This window comes from Branchiostoma belcheri, unplaced genomic scaffold (assembly GCF_001625305.1).
Source record: "Branchiostoma belcheri isolate BF01 breed outbred unplaced genomic scaffold, Haploidv18h27 scaffold10, whole genome shotgun sequence".
Taxonomy (NCBI): Eukaryota; Metazoa; Chordata; class Leptocardii; order Amphioxiformes; family Branchiostomatidae; genus Branchiostoma; species Branchiostoma belcheri.
The window spans coordinates 3,461,693-3,482,322 of NW_017802380.1; the positions used below are offsets into that span (position 1 = coordinate 3,461,693).

Consider the following 20,630-nt stretch of genomic DNA (forward strand, 5'->3'; position numbering starts at 1 on the left):
TGTTTTGTAACTGGTTTTTCAGTCAGCTACTAGTGCATATGTTATTGTGTTCTTTCACCTCGTATGTTAACTGGTTGGGGCAGACAGTCTAAACAAACAATTGATAAGATACACCTTCTAGCCTTAAGTAAAGAAGTCTATAGTACTGCTATGTTGTCCCCACAGATAACCTGCCATACGATGCTGCAATCAAGCTGCCCAACCTCAGTACAGTAAAGCTGGCTCACAACAAGCTGGCCGAGCCTGAGCCCACCTACATTCCACGCTTCCTGCTGCTCCTGGACAGGCTACGTTCCCTGGACCTGAGCAACAACGAGCTGCAGGGACTCCCCCCTCCCTCCCACTGGAACACTCACGCACTCAGGGAACTCATGCTGGGGGGGAACCAGATTAGGAAGGTATGGGGGTTTGTACTGGTTTGTCACGACAAAACAAAAGGAGTAAGACAAAAAGATAAATGGCCCTGTCCTTGGTGCTGAATGTAAGGAGCTTTTGTATGTGTGTTTGTGTGTTGTCTCTATGTGTGTGTGAGTATGTCTGTATGTATGTGCATTTTGAGTCCCACAGCCTGTGGATGCAATGACAGTACATGTAGTAACTGACCAAAAGATATGATAAAATATGTGTAGAGTGACTGAAGGTATTTTGTATTGCCAGCTTGTCCTTGGAGACAGTGCCAAACAGTGGGCGACCCTGGAGAGACTGATCATCAGTCACAACAAGCTGCAGGAGGTTCCCCGGGAGCTGGGCTATCTCACCTCGCTCACCTCGCTGGACTTCAGCCACAACCGGGGCATCAACACCCTGCCTGACGAGCTGGGCAGACTGTCCAAACTCTGGGAGGTAAGACGGTTCAAGCCCCTGTTACACATTCATTACACATTAGAAATCAGAACCTTCCCCCAACTACCAACCAACCAAAGTTGGGTGAAGTTCGGGAGCAGTCTGACCAGATTTAGGCCACGCCTACCTTTGTACACGAATCAAATCAAATTTGAGGTAAATTTGAGTCAAATTTGACTCCTGCTGACCCCTGCTCACCTACTCCTAATGTTTGTAATGGTAAACCAAAAGTAGTATGCCTTTCTACGGTTGACAGCTTTTATTTAACCCTCAACATCTTGTGGCTTTTTCAGTATATTTTTTTGATTGATAAGTGACTGAAATCACTAGAATTGGACAATTTTAGACCCGTGTTATGATTTTGCTGATGTCATGACCTTTGTCCTCAGCTCCCCCTGGATGGCCTGAGACTTGACCTTGACCCAGCCATAGTGAAAGGTCGCACCAAGGACGTCATAGGCTTCCTCAGCCAGAGGCTCAAACAGGTAAGCAAAAACAAAAAACAACATTTTTTCACAAAGTAATGAAAGAATTTTGCTAGATTAGTTTAACTATATGATTACAAGTTCGCTCCCAGTGACAAATATTTTCAAATTGAATTTTTGTCAAGCTTTTACATGTATGTATTACACAAATCAATAAAAGGATCATTATGAAAAAAATTATGTTGACTTGTGTTTTATTCCAGGCTGTTCCACACTACCGTATGAAGCTGATGGTGGTGGGGTTCGGGGGCAGGGGGAAGTCCACCCTGCTGAGACAGCTACAGAAGATCAAGGCTGACCCCAGGTTCAACACTGCAACTATCGGGGTCCTCGTGAAGGACTGGAAGTATGTCATTCAAACCATTTCCTTTTGTATTTCTGGGTATGGAAGTATTGTTTTGGGTGTGTCTGTTGTTGGTCTTTTATCTGTTTGTCTTATCCGGTACGTGTTGAAATTCTGCTCCATGTACATGTTGTTTATTTCTTTAACCTCCTTAGTATGAAGATATTGACAATAAGATAAAAGATTTAGATGATTTGTGATGAAATAAGTATGTTTAGAACTAACTCAAATCAGGTTTCTTCAGTGCCTAATCAAGAAATAGTAAAATTTTAAAGAACTAGTCTCTGTTCTCTGTTGCAGGATCCCAGTGAAGAAGAGCAGATCGAAGACCCACACCTACACCTTGAGCACCTGGGACTTTGCTGGGCAGGAGGAGTTCTACTCCACTCACCAGTGCTTCCTGTCTTCCCGCTCCCTCTATCTGGTCAGTCAGGAACTGCAGCTCTCTTTTCTTCTCAAAATGCCCTCAAATTGGGGAAATCCAATCTGTTGCTGAAATCAAAGTTGTGGTTGGCTTCTTCTATATGCTGACAAAGTTCAAAATACTAGTAGATACTACAGTCAGTATGATACTTTTCATGATAGATTGTCACTTGCAAATTTGCACTTGTTTTTTCTCCACCACAGGTGGTGTATGACTTGAGTAGGGGTCCTAAGGAGGTTGAGAGTCTGCGACCATGGCTGTTGAACATCCAGGCGCGGGCTCCCAACTGCCCCGTGATCGTGGTCGGCACACACAAGGACAGGATCAAGAGGGAGGAGGCAGACTCGGTCATACTGGAGATGAGACACAGGGTCCAGACACTCTGCACCACTCCTGGTCAGTTTTATGTCTTTTACAATTACTTTTTGCAAAGAATGTCTAGTTTTGATATTTCATGTTTTGGACATGCTATGGTCACAAATTTTTAAAATCACAATCAAACTGACTTACAATGTGCTATGTATCTACATTTGCTGGTTGCTTGGTTGAGCTTATAGGCAGATAGGCCTTTGAACAAATTTTTCCAGGAGTAAATTTATACTTAGAGTGGATGTGATAGTCAACCCCCCAAAAATGTTCTTTTTTTATGTCCATATCAGGGTTCCCAGAGATCAAGGGTTATGCAGAAGTTTCCTGCATCAAGGAAAGTCCTGCCATGGAGGATCTGAGGAAACAGATCATCAACGTCATTGACAAGTGAGTTAACACTCATTGTTTTTGTTGATTGTTTGTAAAAAAACAAACAGATGTTTCTTCTCTTAGCCATGGCTAGAATTTTAAGACTATACTATTTGTGGGGACTCAAACTTTTAGTGTTATCCATCCTCTTACAAATGTAGCCCCACTGGTCTGTAAACCATAGCTAATTTGCATATTGTTTGGCGCTAAGTTGCATATTGTTTTCCCCTCCCCAGTTTCAAGGTGAAAGGCCAGCCTGTGATGGGACAGATGATCCCGCACAGCTACATGCAGCTGGAGGACCTGGTGACTGAGGAGGCGCAGAGTCTGCGGGCGGGGCTGCCGGTCATCAGGCACAGCCGACTGCTGGAGCTGGTGAAGGAGGCTAACCTACAGCTGGATGAGGAGGAACTCTCACAGGTACATGAAGGGCCACTGCAAACTATGTCCTTTGAGTCTACTGTTCTAAGTTTGCTGACTGGAGGAAAAACATACTGTACTTTAGTATGTCCTCAGCACTGTCCTTGGTGCTGAATACCATTGTTCTTACACATGAGGTTCATTGTGTGTGTGCGTGTGCAAGAGCTAAGGGTGTGATGTTTGGGCTTGCAGTTAAGTAAACCAGCCACAAAGTGAGTCTGAAATCAAAATTTAATCCCAACTTACATGCTTGGACCTTGTAGTTTAATGTGAAGCTGCTAAGTGGATTTTACCATGTGAAAAATCCTGTATTCAGAACTTTTCAGACCTAAACGTATTCATGAATTTCCAGGCTGTTCGGTTCCTCCATGAGTCAGGAGTCCTGCTGCACTATGATGACCCGGCCCTCCAGCTGAAGGACCTGTACTTCATCGACCCAGAGTGGCTCTGTCAGATGATGGCTCAGGTGGGTGGGGAAAATTTGTAGATCTGTGAATAACTTCATCAGGCTGGTGAATGCTTGAATAGCAAAGTTCTTTATTCAACACCACTTGCCAATGTTTCGATAACTTTTGATGCCTTGACTGGTTTACTAGGAAACTGAACCGTATACTGATAGTATGGCCGCTACATCACTGGGCTTGACACTTAGGGTTAGATACTGTATTTTATATCTGTGGTTTTTGTGGTCACTACTGTACCACAAACTTTTCATTGCTGTGAACAAATATGAGTTCCGCAAACGAATCCATTTTTCTCAGACCGCAAACTTTTGCTATTGCGAATATAAAGTGATTTGCTTTAGTATTTATGGGGCCCTGCAATGGAGCATGCAGGGTCCCATTGACATGAAACGTGATCTGACTGACGTCTGGTTCACCACAGGTGGTGACGGTGCGGGAAGGCAACCCTTTCGTCAACAACAAGGGGATCCTGAAGAAGTCGGACGTGACGAATCTGTTCAAGGGCGGAGCCTTCCCGCCAGAACTCATCCCACAGTACCTAAGGCTGCTGGAGAAGTATGAGATGCTGATTGATCGACAGTTTATGCAAATGATGGCAGAAAAATTGTTGTGAAGTGAACAGAGCATTCATATCGAGAAATGTAACTCTCATAATGCCACCAATAATCATAATACAGCCAAATTGAAAAATGCTGAATTTAAAGAGATCTACATGTACTACATATGCAGTGACTGCAGAACCAGTAATTTCCAAGGTACATGTAGGTGCCCTTCAGATATCCATGTGTTCATAACATTCTTCAGAAGGCCTCCTAGTTGAACATGTAACCATTAATAGAATTTAATGAAAACAAGGACGGAGGTTTGTGGTCCCTTGTAAGGACAGGCAAGTGCCCTGAGGGAAGATGACTGCTTTACCTATTTAACAAAACATTATGCATCTTTTTCAAAAATCATGGTTGATATTTCCTTCCTGCAGGTTTGAGATCGCCCTCCCACAGACAGAAGAAGAGCTGCTGATTCCCTGCAGACTGCCGTTCGTGCAGCCCCCGATCGACAAGACGGCGTGGTTCACCGGCCACGTGTACCGTCAGTACGTCATGCCGTACATCCCCATCGGCTTCTGGTCACGACTCATCACCAGGCTCATGGTCTTCTCCATGTATGTCAAGGTATGGAGGTCATTCACTGCATTACATCTGTCTAAGGCCATACTGACTTGATTATATGGGTGATATCCCATGGGCACCCCAAAACTGATGTGGGAGTGTAAAGAAAAAACGTTTGAGCAGAATGAATTAAAAGTTCAAAAGTTTAAGCAGACTGAATTAAAAGTTACTCTTCCACTGGTCGTGACAGGGAAGACAAACACTACCTACAGTATTTACAGGTTCATTGTACCTGGGAAATTTCCCCCAAGATATTTTTTGACAAGCACATGAACAATGGGCCGTGGCTTAACATCCCCTACTATGGACTGTGACCCTTTCAGTAGCATGTATGTCAGATGAGCCGTCATGAGCGACAATGACTGGGATTCAAACTCTTAAACTCTTGGTCCAGAGGCATTGTTGCTAGCGACTGGACTTAACATAGTGTTTCCCCTTTCCCCAAGACTGGTCCGACCACACCGCTGCAGAAAGAGTACTGGCGCGAGGGAATCTACGTCTTCTGGACCACGCAGGAGTACTTCCTGGTGAAAAGCATCAAGGGAGAGAAGAACTCCATGGACATTACTGTGCCAGCAACTAGGTCAGTAAACCTGGACACTACAGTATTACAAGATGCTAAAAGTTGACATTTTTTTTGTACATTTTGTGTTTCAACTATCTCTTTATGACATACACATAAAATTGCCATGAAATACATGTACATGTATAAGAAAACATGAAACATATGAAACAGTAACACACAGTCATGCATTGGCAAGTTGGAATGTGGCACTTCAAAAGGTAAACGAGCTATCATTGTAAGATAAATCTGTTGTGCTGTAATTACTGTAATTACTGACAATGTTTTCCAGTGCTTTTATGGTCAGAGTTTTTGCAGTCACTTCTGTACTATAAACTTATCATTACTGTTTACAAATAATTTGCTGACTTCCTTTTTTCTGCACCTGCCGTCACCGTGGACATATAGTGCCGCAAACATGTCAATTTTTCTCAGACTGCAAATTTTTCCTACCGGGAACATAAAGTGAATTACACTAATTTCGCCCCAGACAAGGCAGCCGACTGCTGGGCCATGTGGTAGACCATGTGGATGACCTGATAGAAGAGTGGTTCCCAGGACTGTGTGAGATCGACCCCGTGTCGGGACAGACGCTGGTCGTGCGCCAGGTGCCGTGATTTGGTTCTCCCTACGGATGTACATGTATCTGTGATCTTGCCAATTTTTAAGTGCTGTGCATGCTAAGCACTTGAACTTGAACACAACTTTTTAAATTGTCACGACAGTTAATGTTACATAATGTGGTGCTGTTTTCTTAATGTAATTGTTTCCTTGGGATTTCTATTGTTGAATGATAATGAGTACTGCTTTAACTTGGCTCTTACAAAACAATGACAACTTGGCCCCTTCTATCGACTCATGTTATTGTAAACATCCTTGCAATTCAGCCTCCTAACATGGCTGCCAGGAGGCCTGTATGTCTTGTTGTTGTTGATATGTACTAGTAGAAACTAGTTTACCACTACTGCTACAGGTGCCGTGTGTCCTGTGCGAGACCGAGGCGCCACATATCTTCTTGTTGACGGACATCCTGGCCATGTCCGACAGAGATGACATCATCTTCTGTCCCAACCACGACATGCCTGTGCCCTTACACAAACTGGTAAGGACTGTATTTGAACAAAATTTCTAAACCATGACAATACCTGATACATTTGGTTTGGTAACTGCAATGTACCAAAATGTATAAAGTAACATTTAGTTCTGAAGCTTCTTCATGTAATGTTCATATTTATTGCACTACATTTTTATATTGATAGATATTGATTACGAATCAAGGAAACTGCAAGATCAAATTATCAATATATCAAGCCTGTCATTCATAGTCATGTTTAACAGAACATAATCTTCATGTTGCAATAGGTTGTTTTTGATAGATGCATTTCCTCATTGCATACAATGCAGGTGATTTGAAATTTTACTTGTTACTAGTACAACTGCAATACCATACAGTACACACCTGTGAATGTACTTGTCTCTCATGTATGGCCACAAAATGTATTCCATAGCCTGATAACAATTAGCAACTTACGGAAACCTTGCCGCAGGCCCCAGACGTGATGCTGAGTGACCTTGACAGCAGGTACCAGCTGCAGGAGGACAAGTTCAAGTTGGAGCAGATCCCGGAGAACGAGCTTGGAGATGGCAGCTTTGGCAACGTGTACAGGGCCAGCTACAAGAACATGGTAGGTGTCACAAGGTCACAAACAGGTAATACAGTATACTTGAAGTGGGATGTTTTCTGTAAGATTTAATTAGTATTATTATCTTTTCTTGAACTCTTAGAAAGTCTGCATGGTTTTATTCAATGTACCAAAGTTGTGTACAAATGTAAATATTGCTCTGTTTAGGCCTAATTTTTCTGTGCAACTGTGTAACAATTACAATGTAACTGAGGAAGAAAATAAAGGGACAGAATTCCATATTGCATACATTGAATCAAAATTTAAAGCCTTGAATGTACAGAGAATACATAGATGGATGTTCTATTTTTGCAATCTTCCAGTATGTTGTAGTGAAGTGATCCATCCAGTATTGAATGTGTTTTATACATGATGTGTCCTTTTTGCTGGATGTTGAGTCAATGTGTTAGATACATAATATGTTATTTCTGCAGGATGTAGCAGTGAAGGTGTTCAGTAAGGTTGGTGAGGACCACCCCCATCGCATGCTGCGGCAGGAGGTGACCATCCTCACCAGACTGCAGCACATCAGTGTCATCTCTCTCCTGGCCGTGGGGCTCCGGCCCAGGCTTCTGGTGCTGGAACTCGCACCTATGGGGTCACTCACCTCTCACCTGTGTAAGAAGATGAGCAGAGGTCTGCAGCAGAGGATAGCCATGCAGGTGGGTTAGTTAACAGGTTAATGGTTTAGGTAAACTAGTAACTAGTAAGTTATATGTTCTAGCATATTACGAATGAGTGTGTTAGAACTGGTACCCATTGGGTCACTGACCTCTCATCTCTACGGCAGAGGATAGCCATGTCTGGTGGGTTAGTTAATAGGTTAATGGTTTAGGTTAACTAGTAACTTATATGTTCTAGCATATCATTATGAATGAGTGTGTGTGTGTGTGCTAGAACTGGTACCCATTGGGTCACTGAGCTCTCATCTCTACAGCAGAGGATAGCCATGCAGGTGGGTTAGTTAATAGGTTAATGAGTTGAGTTAATCAACTTGAGCATGGTCCCTTAAGCCATACATGTATGTTCTGCCGCTTGTATACTCAAGCTTGCTTTATAATGTTAATATCACACAATGTATTGTAGTCAACTTGACTATTTTTGTGTCTTCAGATTGCAGAGGGCCTGAAGTTCCTACACACCAACATGATCATCTACCGAGACCTGAAACCTGACAACATCCTCATCTTCTCCATCGCACAGAACAGTCCTGTACGTTTTTACATTTTTGTTATTACAGATATAGAGACATCTGATCTAAACTGATATTATATATAGATACTATTCTATAACACTGTCTTGATACTAGTGATAGATTGTCAGTATAATGTTACATGTAAGGACTTATGAAGTGCTAGATGCTTGTATCAATGAGAAATTGAGTGAGCTACATGTATAATTGAAGTGCATGATGGCAGTAGAATAATTTGTGAAGAAGTTAATAAAATAAGTACATTTTTTTCAAGGTCAATGCCAAGATCTCGGATTACGGGATCTCCAAGTTCGCGACCCTGCTGGGCCTGACTGCTCCCGAGGGCACACCCGGTTACCGGGCTCCTGAAGTGGCACGCGGGGACACGGCTTACAACAACAAGGTGGGGGGCTGGGGAGCAGGGGACATCCAAAACTCATTTCTCATGTCATTGAGTAGATTGAGGTGTGGTGACATTTGCCATACAATTGTGATGTCATACCCATAGAACTTTAAGCAGCCCCATGACAGGACCAATTGCTGCCAAGTATCTAAGACAGCAGTTTTCTGTGACAAGACAGCTGAATTTTGTACGACACCTGTATAAAAAAGACACCCCCAGTTTGTGATTGTATGATGGATGTAACCAGACACCAAGTAAGACAGCTGTGAGAAGTTTTAGAAGAGATGATATATCAAGCTTTTACAAATGAATGTTGATTGTGATACTAGATTACTGTGTTTACACTCAGGTGGACCTGTTCTCGTTCGGTATCCTGTTGTTTGAGCTGGTGACTGGCAGGAAACCGTTTGAGGACCTGCACTTCAGGGGGGAACTGGACGAAGCCATCATCAAGGTATTGTTGTATCACTGTTATCTGTATTCATTCAGTCAGTTCTAGTTAACTATAACTCTTTCAATCTAACACATCAGCTTTGCAAACAGTGTCACTGCTAGTTATACTGTACTTAGAACAGCTAGTCGCACCTAAGCCATATGTATATACCGGTATGTGTATTTGTTTCGGTACTAATGAATGTAGTGGCAAAACAGTAACTATTGTAGATTGTATCTTACTACTTACCAATATAATCAATTGCTTGTCACACTATTTCCTACCTTTCCCGTCCCCCCAGGGCCGCCCTCTGGACCCGATCACGAGTTGTGGCAGCGCCCCCTGGCCAGACGTGCAGGACCTGATCACCCACTGCATGCAGCCCATCCCCGACGACAGGCCCACGGCCACCGAGGTGTTCTCACGGCTCAGCCGCGGGGAGCTGCTCTGTCTCAGGAGGAGTGTTCCACTGGGGAAGGGCCTGTCACCGGAGTGTATCGCCATCAGGGTGGGTATAGTTTAAACTTTTATGTTGCTTTTTTCCTTCTAGCCAGCTCTGTTGGTACTGTATGTGTATATTGTACAGCCACTGGTCACTGTTTCTGTGTGTCATCTGCATAATGTGACGTCACAGAAGAGGGCATCACAGATTGGTCTAAAAAACACGTTCTGGCTAGAGCCCTGATCAGTAAGTTGTCAAAGCTGTGCAGATTTTTGAAATGTGGACATAGTTTTCCACAGTATACTGTATCACCTCTTTTGAAGCATATTCCTGAACTGCTTCTTTTGTTTGTATAGAACTTCCGAGAGAAGGATGAGGAGCGTGTGGAAGTCTGGATCGGCAGTGGTGATGGCTCCTCGGCACAGCTCGCCTGGTTCTCCCTGACAGAAAACCAGCCATGCAAGGTGGGGGAAAGTATAAAATTAATGCACTTAAATCAAGTATAGCTTTATCTTCCACTGGCTGTGACAAGGAAGACAAACACCAGGTACACACACACGTGAGGTTCAATATACATTGTACATGTGTCAGTTAAGTTCCCTTACTCTTTTGTACAGAATTTGTGCCATGGCTAAATGTCTTATACCAAGCCATAGAACTGCAGCCATTGCCATGAGCATGTTAATCAGATGAGCAGCTAAACTGAAGTTCTGAAGCAAAGTTACTAACTGGCAATGTTGATATCTGTTTGCTGAAAGTGTGGAAAGTAAGTTTTCATTGTGCTTGAAAGCAATCCTTTAGCACAAAAACACTCAGGCACTATGAAAACTGCAAAAGTAGAAATATTTCAAGATCTACTGTACACAAAAAGTCCCGAACAGGTGTGTAGATCCTCTTGTGCTGAAGACCCTACTTCTCGTGTGTTCTACAGGGAGTGATGCTGGACGACCGGCGAATCCTCTGCATGACTGCCATCGGACAGGGAACCATGCTCGTGGGGACACAGTCCGGGAGACTCTGGGTCTACGACGCCGTGACCCACACCAAGAAGTATGTCCTGTCTCCCCTCAGGGACGCCATTCTGTGTATGGAGTACAACAGGGGCTTCATACAAGGGGCTGCCGCTAAGTAAGTGTTTGTTTCTTTGAACCATTCATTATTCATGACCCTTTCATTGAGGCCATGAGGAAAGAGGTAAGGGTCGTACGTAACATATCAAAATGATAAAGTTTACATCATTCATTGAACTTTATTTGGAGGTTAAGTGACATAAAGCACTTTCAGAAATAAGATTGAAATAAGCTATATATCATTCAGTATGTCAAAAGTTCACATCACTTTTTAAAAGAACTCAATGTACCCACCATCAATTGAATGTTGTAGATGTGCATCACTTCCCCAGGTACTTTTTTTCTCTTTGCCTTTCTGCAGTGAGTTTAAAATGTAAAGTATTAAATGGGATCGTTTGATCATTATCATGATTCATGACTACATTCTCTCTATCCCAAACAGGTGGCTGGGTTCAGACGCCGTGTTTGTTGGACTAGCCAATGGTACTGTGGCTGTGTTTCCCAGGCATACATTGGAGGTAAGTAATTTAAAAAAATATTTTAAATTTGTGTTTTAAAAGTTTTGACATATTGTATGTAAGGACTATACCACTATTTTTCCAGTATTGTTTCAAAATCTATCCAGTTACTTGAGTAATTGTCTTTTGCGTGTGTCTCAAAGGCCTTGCATATTTGTCACAAAGGCTACCGGGTACCTAATTTTTCAGAGGTTGCTTTTTTTTGCTTTTTTTAATTTAAATAGAAATAAAAAAAAGGTTAAAATTTGCGATGGAACTTGCAGGACGAGAAGGCCCGGCCAACGTACGAGATCACAGTGGGGAACGGGGACGACCCTGTGACCTGTATGACCTTGAACGGGAAGCAGCTGTGGCTGGGCTGCAGTAAGAACATCGTCACCGTCAGCCTGGAGAAACTCACTGTGGAGAGGAGCTGGAAAACTAACAAGGGGTCAGGCCTGCGAAATTCTTACAGTTTGCTTTAGTCTATCTAGGTCTAACCTAGCCTGGGTACCATCCTATTTGTATGCCGGGAACCCCATACTGGCTCCCTAAGAAAGGGCAAAATAGGATGGCACCCAGGCTAGGTCTCACCATATCATTCAGATTGTTTTGACCTTGTCATGTAACTACATTTGTACCTCTCCTTAACAAAAAAAACTCTTACATGAGTAGGGCTTGAATTTTGGGGTTCACAAAAAGAACAAAGTAGAAATATAAATACAAAAAAGTTTTAAATATTTTTTTTTACACTTGATGGAAAGGATGTGCAGCTGCAAACTATACTAGAGGGGATGACCCGGTGTGGTTGGCTACTTGAAAAAGCATAAGGCTTCACCTTTACTTTACTGCACTCTAAACATTTCCCTTTTTTCCCCTCTCCAGTCACAGTGTGGACGCCATGGTGATGCACATCGCCCACCACGGGAAGCTCCTGTACCTGGGCAAGCGGAACAGCTCGGTGGTGGAGGTTTGGGAGGAGAGCCGCGAGCGACTCCGGGACACGATCGACGTCCACCCCATGGTGAAGAAGCGTCATCCTGATGTGTCCTTCTTCGACACACGGGTGAGTTTTGTATCTGTATCTGTATTGCCGGTATAACCGCCCTTCGGCGTAACACACCAGCTTCTGTATCTGTATAGCTGGTATAACCCCCCTTCTGCGTAACACACCAGCGTTGGAGGCACGCGGCACGGCGGCAACTAGCTACCTTGTTTATTTGACAGTTCTCCATTAGTGAGCATGTACTGCACTGTTCTTCCTGGAGTCATAATATAACAAAGACATAGCAGTACCAAACCTATTAACACATTAAACGTACAAACAGTTTTTCCATGGAGCTTCGGCAGCCTGGGTGCCATCCTCCGTAGTTACTGCCGGCTCCCTATTGTCGCTAGCTACCATAGACTACGGAGGATGGCACCCAGGCCAGAGCCTTGGAGGTCATTTTTTTAGAACATAAAAAAAAAATAAAATTAAATCAGCATGGCCTTATACGTTATATATTTAGATGGTTATATACATCTGTATATACAAATTCCAATTAGTGATGATGCTCCCACCAATGCTGCAGGTGAAGTCCTTCATGCTCCAGGCTAGTTTGTCACTGTGGATCGGGACGGGAGGGGGGCACCTCGTGTTGGTGGACGCACAGACACACTCCCCGCTGGCCGTCATCCACCGCCATCTGTCTGCGGTGCGGGCGGTCACCATAGCCAGGAAACAACAGACCAGTATGTATTGTTGTGTAACTTATGTGCCCTTTTGGGATGGTATTTTCCTCGAATTTGACTTTTACAAACTTAATGTACTATCATTTGCTAAGTTGTTAAGATCTTTCATACGTATTCTATCCACACTCTACCTCCACTGTAGAACATGGCTTCAAGCCTCTACCGTCAGTGCTGACAGTTGGGATGGGGTTTGTCAAGAGACCTGGGCACAGAGTCTACAAGTCAGGTGAGCAGACTGAGGCAGCTTTGTTTGTTTGCACCTTTGTTTAACACAGGGCCACCTTGCCACCAATTGTAAGCTCTATGCTCATTCAGCCTTTTGCTGTAAGTATGTAAGTACAATACAATATACTTCATTGTATGGGTCATTGTAGGCTATCATTTTAAGAATGAAGAGCAAAGTTTTCTATTCACAACCACTTGTTTAACAAGAGCCAATGTTTTGATGATCGTCTGTCATCTTCATCATGGCAGTTATGACTGAATGGCAATGATGATGATGACAGACGGTCATCAGAGCATCAGCTCTTATTGCACAAGTGGTTTTTTAAATGCTCTCAAATTGCTAATTCAATCATTCGCTAACCTGAGAAATTATTTTCCGATCATTTTAAGAAGTTTTTTGTTGCTCTCTCTCTGATAGATGCTGAGTACGGCCATGTGTTGCTGTGGGACGGAGACTTGCCACGGCAGATCAAGTACATGAAGGCTGACGCCAAGAAACGTGCCGAGCTCATGGCAGAGAAAACCAGCCAGATGCTGAAGTCTCACAGTTTCTAACTATGCAATGATTCTGCATAAAGTAGAGTGGTTTTATTCCTGTCATGACAGGCTGTTTAAGAGTTCTAAATGGGATCTATGAAGCTTCAGATGTCAATTACTGAGGGACAATTGCTGGGTGAAAGATGTCGGTTAGCTTGAGGAATGAAGCCACTCTACTTTACATGGAAAGATCTAGTGTTTGTGTACAATGGTTTTACCTGTAATTACATTTTGTAATATTGTACCTATAAAAACAAATTATGGCTCCGAGAACAATCGCTTTTAAAAGCATGTTGCGCTTTGTATTGTTGCTTATTGTACATAATCAACACAAATGCAAGCAGGTGCTATGGTCTAATCATGGAGATATAGCTCCATGGTCTAATTAATGAAAATGTCTCTTTGTCTTTATGTTTTGTATGTAACGTTACAGGAGAGCTGGTTAACTGAGCAGGTTTGTAACAGAGAGAAGGTGTGTGAGAGGTAGGGAGGTTTCAGTGGAGGATATTGATCTGTTATTGACATCTACCCATATATTGATAGGTCATTATTTCTATATCATGGGCTTTATGAGAAAATGTTCTCTCATCCTTTTGATTTGAACAAATGATGGACCTACTGTGGATCAACAAACATGGTGTGACGTAGGTGTACAACTGGATACAGTAGGTTTGGTTGTGGGGAGAAGAGTGAGGAAGGAGATGTCAGGAAGAATTGAGAAAGGATGAAAGTTTGCATTGTTCAGGAATACTCAGGACTGTTTCATGTGAAGAGTTTGAGGGGATAGACTAATGTTTTTTATGTCATTGCGTAAGTTTCAAAATGCTTCATAGCTTGCTGTTTAGCTTTGAAGCTGGTGTGAACATGTTAACCTTCAGCCTGCTAAGGCAGCCATTTGGAACCAAAGTTGTATTGGTTATGGGATCAGGCAGCAGGGAGAAGGTTAACATGCATAATGCAATCTTTTACGGATGTTTTACCATTTCTTGTAAGCTTGTATTCCAGTTTTAATTCTGGCTTTTCAGATCTAGGATTGTTGCCTGTATAGTAGGTAATTTTGTATGCCTGTTGTCAAGTACAGGAATTCAGAAGTGTAAATAGCAACATTTTTTCCAGAGATCCAGAAACATATTTTTGTTTTTATGTGCGGAGAGGAATTCTCTGAGATGTATATAGAATACTGTATTATAAAGCATGTTTTCATTTGTGACAAGCTTGCTGAATGCCTGATGCAATAGAAACTCCCACCAAATGTAAAGTTAAGGGGAGTGCTTTTGTTTGTGGGATGATTAATATATTATGATACCTAACACAGTGGAAAGCAATGATAATGTTTTATATGGTACGAATGTTGATAATTCAGAATTTTTTAGAAATATGTTGCTGAATGTAACGTTAAGTGTAAAAGATTATGTTATATGGTGAATACTAATTTGTATAAAGTTTGTAAAAAAACATATAAGGCAAGAGGTTTAGAAGAAAGTGAATACAAACATTGTTACCGTTGAATTTCATTTATTAATTAAGTTTAACCTGAAATTAACAGACATGCGTAAATGCCAACAAACTTGCTTAATTAATTGGTTGTTCCAAAGAGTTTGTAGGAACCATTGTCTGGGCCTTGTCTTTTTTTCCCAAAATCCTAAAATAAAACCATGTTCCCACCGTCTATTGTATTGTGGATTCAATCAGTGATTTCTCCAAATACAGTATGTATATATGTGTGTGGTGATGTACGAGTATCTCCATGGTACTGCAGCGCCCCCTATTGTTGCAACACAAACGCAACAATGCCCTGCGCTTCACACATAAATAACTAGGCGGCGCTACCATTGTTCAACTTGCCGTGTCGTCTCCTGGGAGATGACCTTACCTTATTTGGGCGGCAATTAAGTACGCAGCACGCTAGTAACTCCCGGTGGGATTCCTGCGGGTTTGCTTCGACAGCTAGGGCTGCAAATATCAGAGCTCGGCGATCAACAGGTGGGTTGGCATGACCATGACATTTTTCTGTCTTTTCGGACAATTTTCCGCGATTTTGAGTTCATTTGCACCCTACGGTTCCAGACTGGTGACTTAGAGCGTCCAACAACATCGGAACTTTGTCAGTTCTGTGTTGTATGTAAACACGGTTTGTTACACTTGGTACCGGCTTCTGCTACTAAAACTTGCAAATAAAACCTAAACGATTCTTTTAAAGCAAGATCAAGGATTGTAAACTTTATAAATGCTATGTAACACAGAAACTGTGTTGGTGCATTGCTACATTTTACAAAGAATCGCATTAAATACAAGGAAATGTTTGTTGTGGTCTGTATCTAGGTCCAATCACTTCCGGAACTTGCAAATTAGGTCTATCGATAGGTCTAAAGTTTGCCAGAAAGATCGGTTGCTAGGGACGACAGGTGTACAGGACAAAACGTGGAAGCGGGATTAAAAAAGAAGAAAGCTCCAGATGTTGAATGTAACAGGAGAGCCAGTTTAGTGTCGAAAATAATCCGCTTAATTGTTGTGGAAATGTCATTATTTCACTGCAGTGATAATAACTATGACAACTACGTAGTTAACTACATTGTAATATTCTTTCATGCCGAAAGAACTCCACCTAGAGCAGGGTAACAGCTGTAATTCTTCGAGACAAATGTAACAATGTGACGTTGTTACGTTTGGTGCCCGTGACTTTTGTATCCATGTAAACTGTATCCGCTACATTCAATATTTACACTAGCTACAGCAGTATTTTGTCATCTATAAACTTAAAGATACTGTGGGAGCCTTTCAATGGCCTTTGCAGGTGTGAATTTACATATAAGAAGTGTAGACTTTGGTCTTTAGTTTCATACTGTATGGTTCATGTATTTATGGTAACCAAAGCTTGGCAGCCCTCTTTGAATTGTTACCATTTGCATTCAAAATGGTTACAATACTGAGAATTTTAATCCCTTCAATGATACTTAGTAAACTATTCAACTGACTTTAAGTACTTCATATTATCCAGTCTGTCAGAATAGATTTTAAGAACATTTAATAGTTCTTCAATATGTTTCTGTAACAAAAAACTATATCTGATAAAACACAGCTAAGAAAAAGTTTATAAGCTACTTTGTAAGAAAAGTGGTTGGGTTACATTTTTAGGACTTCCAGAGGCTTCCAACTTGTAAACATGCATACCAAATGGTTTCTCCGCATTCGCGCTAGCTCAACGGATAAAATTCTGAATACCGGCCCCTGAACAGCTAAAGAAAACGTTTAAAAGAGACCATGCAAAAGGCCAAGCTCCTTACAAAGGTTGACCTATGACCCGAGGACTCGGAATGAATGAAGAAGTAACCCAAGTGGCGCACAGCTGATTGTGTTTCTTTCTTAAGGTCAGCCCGAGTCCCACTCAAAGGAAACAGATAAGGGTGCTGCAAAAATGAACAAGGGGCCACACCTGTCCTTAAGTACCGGGTTAAAACAATAAGGATTCCTTTTCGTTCCCTCGAGAATACTTCGACTGTTTGTCTGTGAAATGCTCGACTTTGCTATTGTATCAGGTGTACAGTATATATACACTTGTTTGTCTTTAAGCCCATAAACGTCCAAGGTAACCAATCAATATTTGCTTTCATACAGTCCAACGTAGTGCTTAGAGTTAATGAGTGTGTCTGTTACTATTCATTCCTTTTTAGGCTGAAAACAAATTACAGTAGCCAAATTAGGGCAAGGATTTGTCAAATTTGAGAGTTAAGCAGCAAGGTAAGTCTCTCCCAGACTAATAATTTGCCAGGGAGTTTGGCTACCAAAGGGTTTGACTGGTCAAAGGGGGAAATGTTAACCTTCCTACAGACTGACTCTCTTGGCCATTTATTCCCTTTTTTTGCCAAATTCTACGATCCATATTCCAGTAGGAAGGCTACAGTGAGGTATGGTTTACTTAGAGACTAGCATTACATGGGCAGGCACTTGGTTGACAACCAAGCCAGAGAATTAGAATACTGTTTCCTTGTTTTGTTGACAGAAATACTAGTAGTAGTATTTGGGAATCAAAGAGTTATAATAGCCATTTTGTCTAATGAGTGCTTCATATATGCATGAATGAATTAATGTCTATTGTATATTCAAAAACTTCAGTCCAGTAGGGCTATTATAAGACACCTGAGTAATAAAAATGACAACGCCACAAAAAGGATGCAAAGGTCAGAACTGATATTTACAACATAAAAGATAAAAACATAAATGCCAAACGAGCAGACAGAACTGGGGCATTTAAAACTGTTGTACAATTTTTGTAAGTGAATAAAAGTGAATCTAATCTAAGTGAAGCAAGGTTAACATTATTTCATCTTTTTATTTTCCCGCAGGTGTTGGAAATGACCCACCACCATATAGCCTGATCAGCCCTGGGGATTGTGGGATACATGACCGGGGATTCCGTACCTACGCAGCAGGGACCCCGCAGCCTCAGGACCAGATAGCCGCCATCATTGGCTCATCACCATGGTAAGATGTTGATTTACGTGCGTTTAAGGGTTAACCTTCAGCCTGTTGAAGTAGCCGTTTGGCACCAAATTTGGCACAAAATTGTGAGAGCTGTATCCTCCAAAAGGCCAGACAGTTTCCACTTGGGCCAGGCAGTATCTGATACTGCCTGGCCTATTGGGTACTATCTTTTTAGATTCACAATTTTGCCCCTAAAACATCTGCTTGGAGATTAGATGGATACCAGGCAAGGAGAACTAAAAAAAAAACAAATGACAGATTTCTCTGATTTTGCTTGCATGATGATGAAACCTTCTGATCATCCATATTTGTCTTTCATTCATTTGCAGCCTGGAAAGAAAGGGAGGAAAGGAGCGGTCAGTGGGAAGGTCAAGCCTCGCAAGAAGGGCCGGAGCCGCTCGGCCAGCGGGAAGAAGGGCAAGAAGAAGGGGAAACGTTCGGCGAGTTTGTCGCCTCTCCGGAGCAAATCCGCGGGGGACGTGGACATTATGAGCCCCGCAGCCATGGAGAACGGTTACTACATTGCCCACAATGCACCACACTTCCTAGAACTGCGAGGATTCGGGTGGTCAGGGGCGAAGTCTGCCAAGGGCAAGAAAGGAAAAGGGAAGAAAGGGAAGAAGAAAAAGAAGTGATGTCCATCGTCAGATGTTGCCAGTGGATTTTTTTAATATTATATTTGCAGTTTTTATCTAGGTAGACGTATGAAATAATTGGAGTCTTTTGTAAACGGAACAAGACATAATTATGACATGAGTCAATCAATTTACTTCTCCAACAAAACTGTGGAAATGAAATAGAGAAATCTGGGTGATTTTTAATGTATGTACAATTATGTGGGAGCGCCTTGATTGACCGAATCTGTCTGATCACGAATGACTAGTAGTAGTTTGTTTAAGCTCTTTGAAGAGAACTGAATCTTGTCTCAATAAGGTGAATTTCGTAGCTACTCAAAAAAAAAAATCACATTTCAGGAAGAGGTTGACTCTGCTATCTTCCTAATTTCAACTGCCGAAATTCAACACAACATGATCAAATCATACTTTAGAACAGAGTTATCTGTCATAACTGTGTAGGAACAAGATGGGACTGTATATAAGCCAGTTTTCCTATGACACATTCACCTACATTGGATTTTAGGACCGGCCATCTTGTCAGCATTATATTTATTCTATTAAAAATACAATAACATTTATCAACTTTCATGTACATGTAACCTTGTTGACCAGTATATTATACACATTTACCAGTATGAATGAATCCCATAATATACAATTATAACAGAGGTTCCTACCTAACCAAATTCTACGGCAACTTTTGGAGTGTTCTTAGAATAGAAGTTTTTTTTGTGGCCAGTACATCTTCAGTTAAAGATATATACTGTATCCTGTTAATATTAATAGGGTACTTCATGCTAGAAAGCCAAGCAATGTCTCAATTGAACCAAGGAGGTTAAATACCCTCCTTGATTGAACTAAACGATCACCTAATCAAGTATGTTGCAGAATGTAAAATTAGTATCCAAAGTAATTTTTGGTGCATTTCAATCTTATATACAGAGACGATTTACATTAAATATGTAAGATTTAGAGAGACCTATATCTACCTTGTAGAAATCAGTTAAGTGTTGGTGTTGTCTAGCTAGACTTGACAAGTAGTCTTCCAGGTGTACTCAATAAATTGTTGAGGCACGAGGTGATCTCCATGTAGATATGGAGGTGTAATGTTATTTTTTTATAGTCATTTTTCGCCAAGGTATTGTAAAACGGTAAATTTTGGCCTTCATCCTACCCATTTGGAAACATTTGAAATTCGTATAATATATATATTGACTTGAACTTTGCTAAAATTAAGTCCTGTAGACTTGCTTTCAAGTCTCAAATAATCCAAACTTCACGAACTTAGAACTGCCAAAAATTGAGTATTTTACAGTATTTCACTAAGGCAAGCATTGGTGAACAATTCTGGCAGAAATTCACCATCCAAACGCTCTGTATATAATTCCTAACTAAATGTAGAGTTTGACTTAATATCACAAGCTGACCTCAGTGTGAATAAAATTATTTTATGGTTGCTTTTGTGTCAAATAATCTGAGGTTTTCATCAGCATGGCCTCATTTGTCCCTAAGAACACAAGTATTAGTCTAATAGTGAATGTTAGACTTAAGTGGGTTGTAGAGAAAATGTATATTCAATAAAGCCATACAATTGGTACCTATGATTGTTTGGTGTCATCTTATTTAATACCTAGTCTAAAAAAACAATTCAGTTTACTCGATTACGGTAATAGTTAATGTTACTTTCTTTTATTTTTCTCTCTATAGAAATGTATGCATGGGTAATTTATACAAAGACGAATAAGAGTAACTGAAAATAATTTGTAAGTGCAATTTTTGCATCTACATGAATATTTTAAATAGGATTTAAGTCTACATATATAAACGTTATATATATATATATATATATATATATATATATATATATA

The 20,630-nt window shown here is 41.3% G+C and overlaps 2 protein-coding genes across 3 annotated transcripts in view; both read left to right on the forward strand.

Annotated features, from left to right (window-relative positions):
* Positions 1-15,332, forward strand: part of LOC109469059 (leucine-rich repeat serine/threonine-protein kinase 2-like) — a 29,748-nt gene extending 14,416 nt beyond the window's left edge. The window contains exons 30-57 of the mRNA XM_019767448.1: positions 166-398; positions 658-843; positions 1,233-1,328; positions 1,532-1,674; positions 1,972-2,095; positions 2,299-2,491; positions 2,755-2,851; positions 3,070-3,253; positions 3,606-3,719; positions 4,139-4,272; positions 4,697-4,889; positions 5,333-5,469; positions 5,939-6,056; positions 6,422-6,550; positions 6,996-7,133; positions 7,565-7,792; positions 8,244-8,342; positions 8,597-8,725; positions 9,075-9,179; positions 9,460-9,666; positions 9,957-10,064; positions 10,532-10,728; positions 11,113-11,188; positions 11,452-11,618; positions 12,053-12,233; positions 12,742-12,901; positions 13,044-13,127; positions 13,545-15,332. Coding sequence (XP_019623007.1) covers positions 166-398; positions 658-843; positions 1,233-1,328; positions 1,532-1,674; positions 1,972-2,095; positions 2,299-2,491; positions 2,755-2,851; positions 3,070-3,253; positions 3,606-3,719; positions 4,139-4,272; positions 4,697-4,889; positions 5,333-5,469; positions 5,939-6,056; positions 6,422-6,550; positions 6,996-7,133; positions 7,565-7,792; positions 8,244-8,342; positions 8,597-8,725; positions 9,075-9,179; positions 9,460-9,666; positions 9,957-10,064; positions 10,532-10,728; positions 11,113-11,188; positions 11,452-11,618; positions 12,053-12,233; positions 12,742-12,901; positions 13,044-13,127; positions 13,545-13,681 — 4,097 coding nt within the window. The 3' untranslated portion in view covers positions 13,682-15,332. The remainder of the gene's footprint in view (positions 1-165; positions 399-657; positions 844-1,232; positions 1,329-1,531; positions 1,675-1,971; positions 2,096-2,298; positions 2,492-2,754; positions 2,852-3,069; positions 3,254-3,605; positions 3,720-4,138; positions 4,273-4,696; positions 4,890-5,332; positions 5,470-5,938; positions 6,057-6,421; positions 6,551-6,995; positions 7,134-7,564; positions 7,793-8,243; positions 8,343-8,596; positions 8,726-9,074; positions 9,180-9,459; positions 9,667-9,956; positions 10,065-10,531; positions 10,729-11,112; positions 11,189-11,451; positions 11,619-12,052; positions 12,234-12,741; positions 12,902-13,043; positions 13,128-13,544) is intronic.
* A 152-nt stretch (positions 15,333-15,484) lies between these two features.
* Positions 15,485-19,033, forward strand: LOC109471322 (small lysine-rich protein 1-like). 2 transcript variants are annotated; one of them, XM_019770614.1, is made up of 3 exons: positions 15,485-15,646; positions 18,007-18,145; positions 18,475-19,033. In XM_019770614.1, exons 2-3 carry the CDS (start codon positions 18,143-18,145, stop codon positions 18,778-18,780), a joined length of 309 nt encoding a protein of 102 aa, XP_019626173.1. In that variant the 5' UTR covers positions 15,485-15,646; positions 18,007-18,142; the 3' UTR covers positions 18,781-19,033. The 2 variants fall into 2 exon arrangements, with proteins under 2 accessions (XP_019626173.1, XP_019626179.1); XM_019770620.1 differs by lacking the exon at positions 15,485-15,646 and adding an exon at positions 15,713-15,781.
* The last annotated feature ends 1,597 nt before the right edge of the window (positions 19,034-20,630 follow it).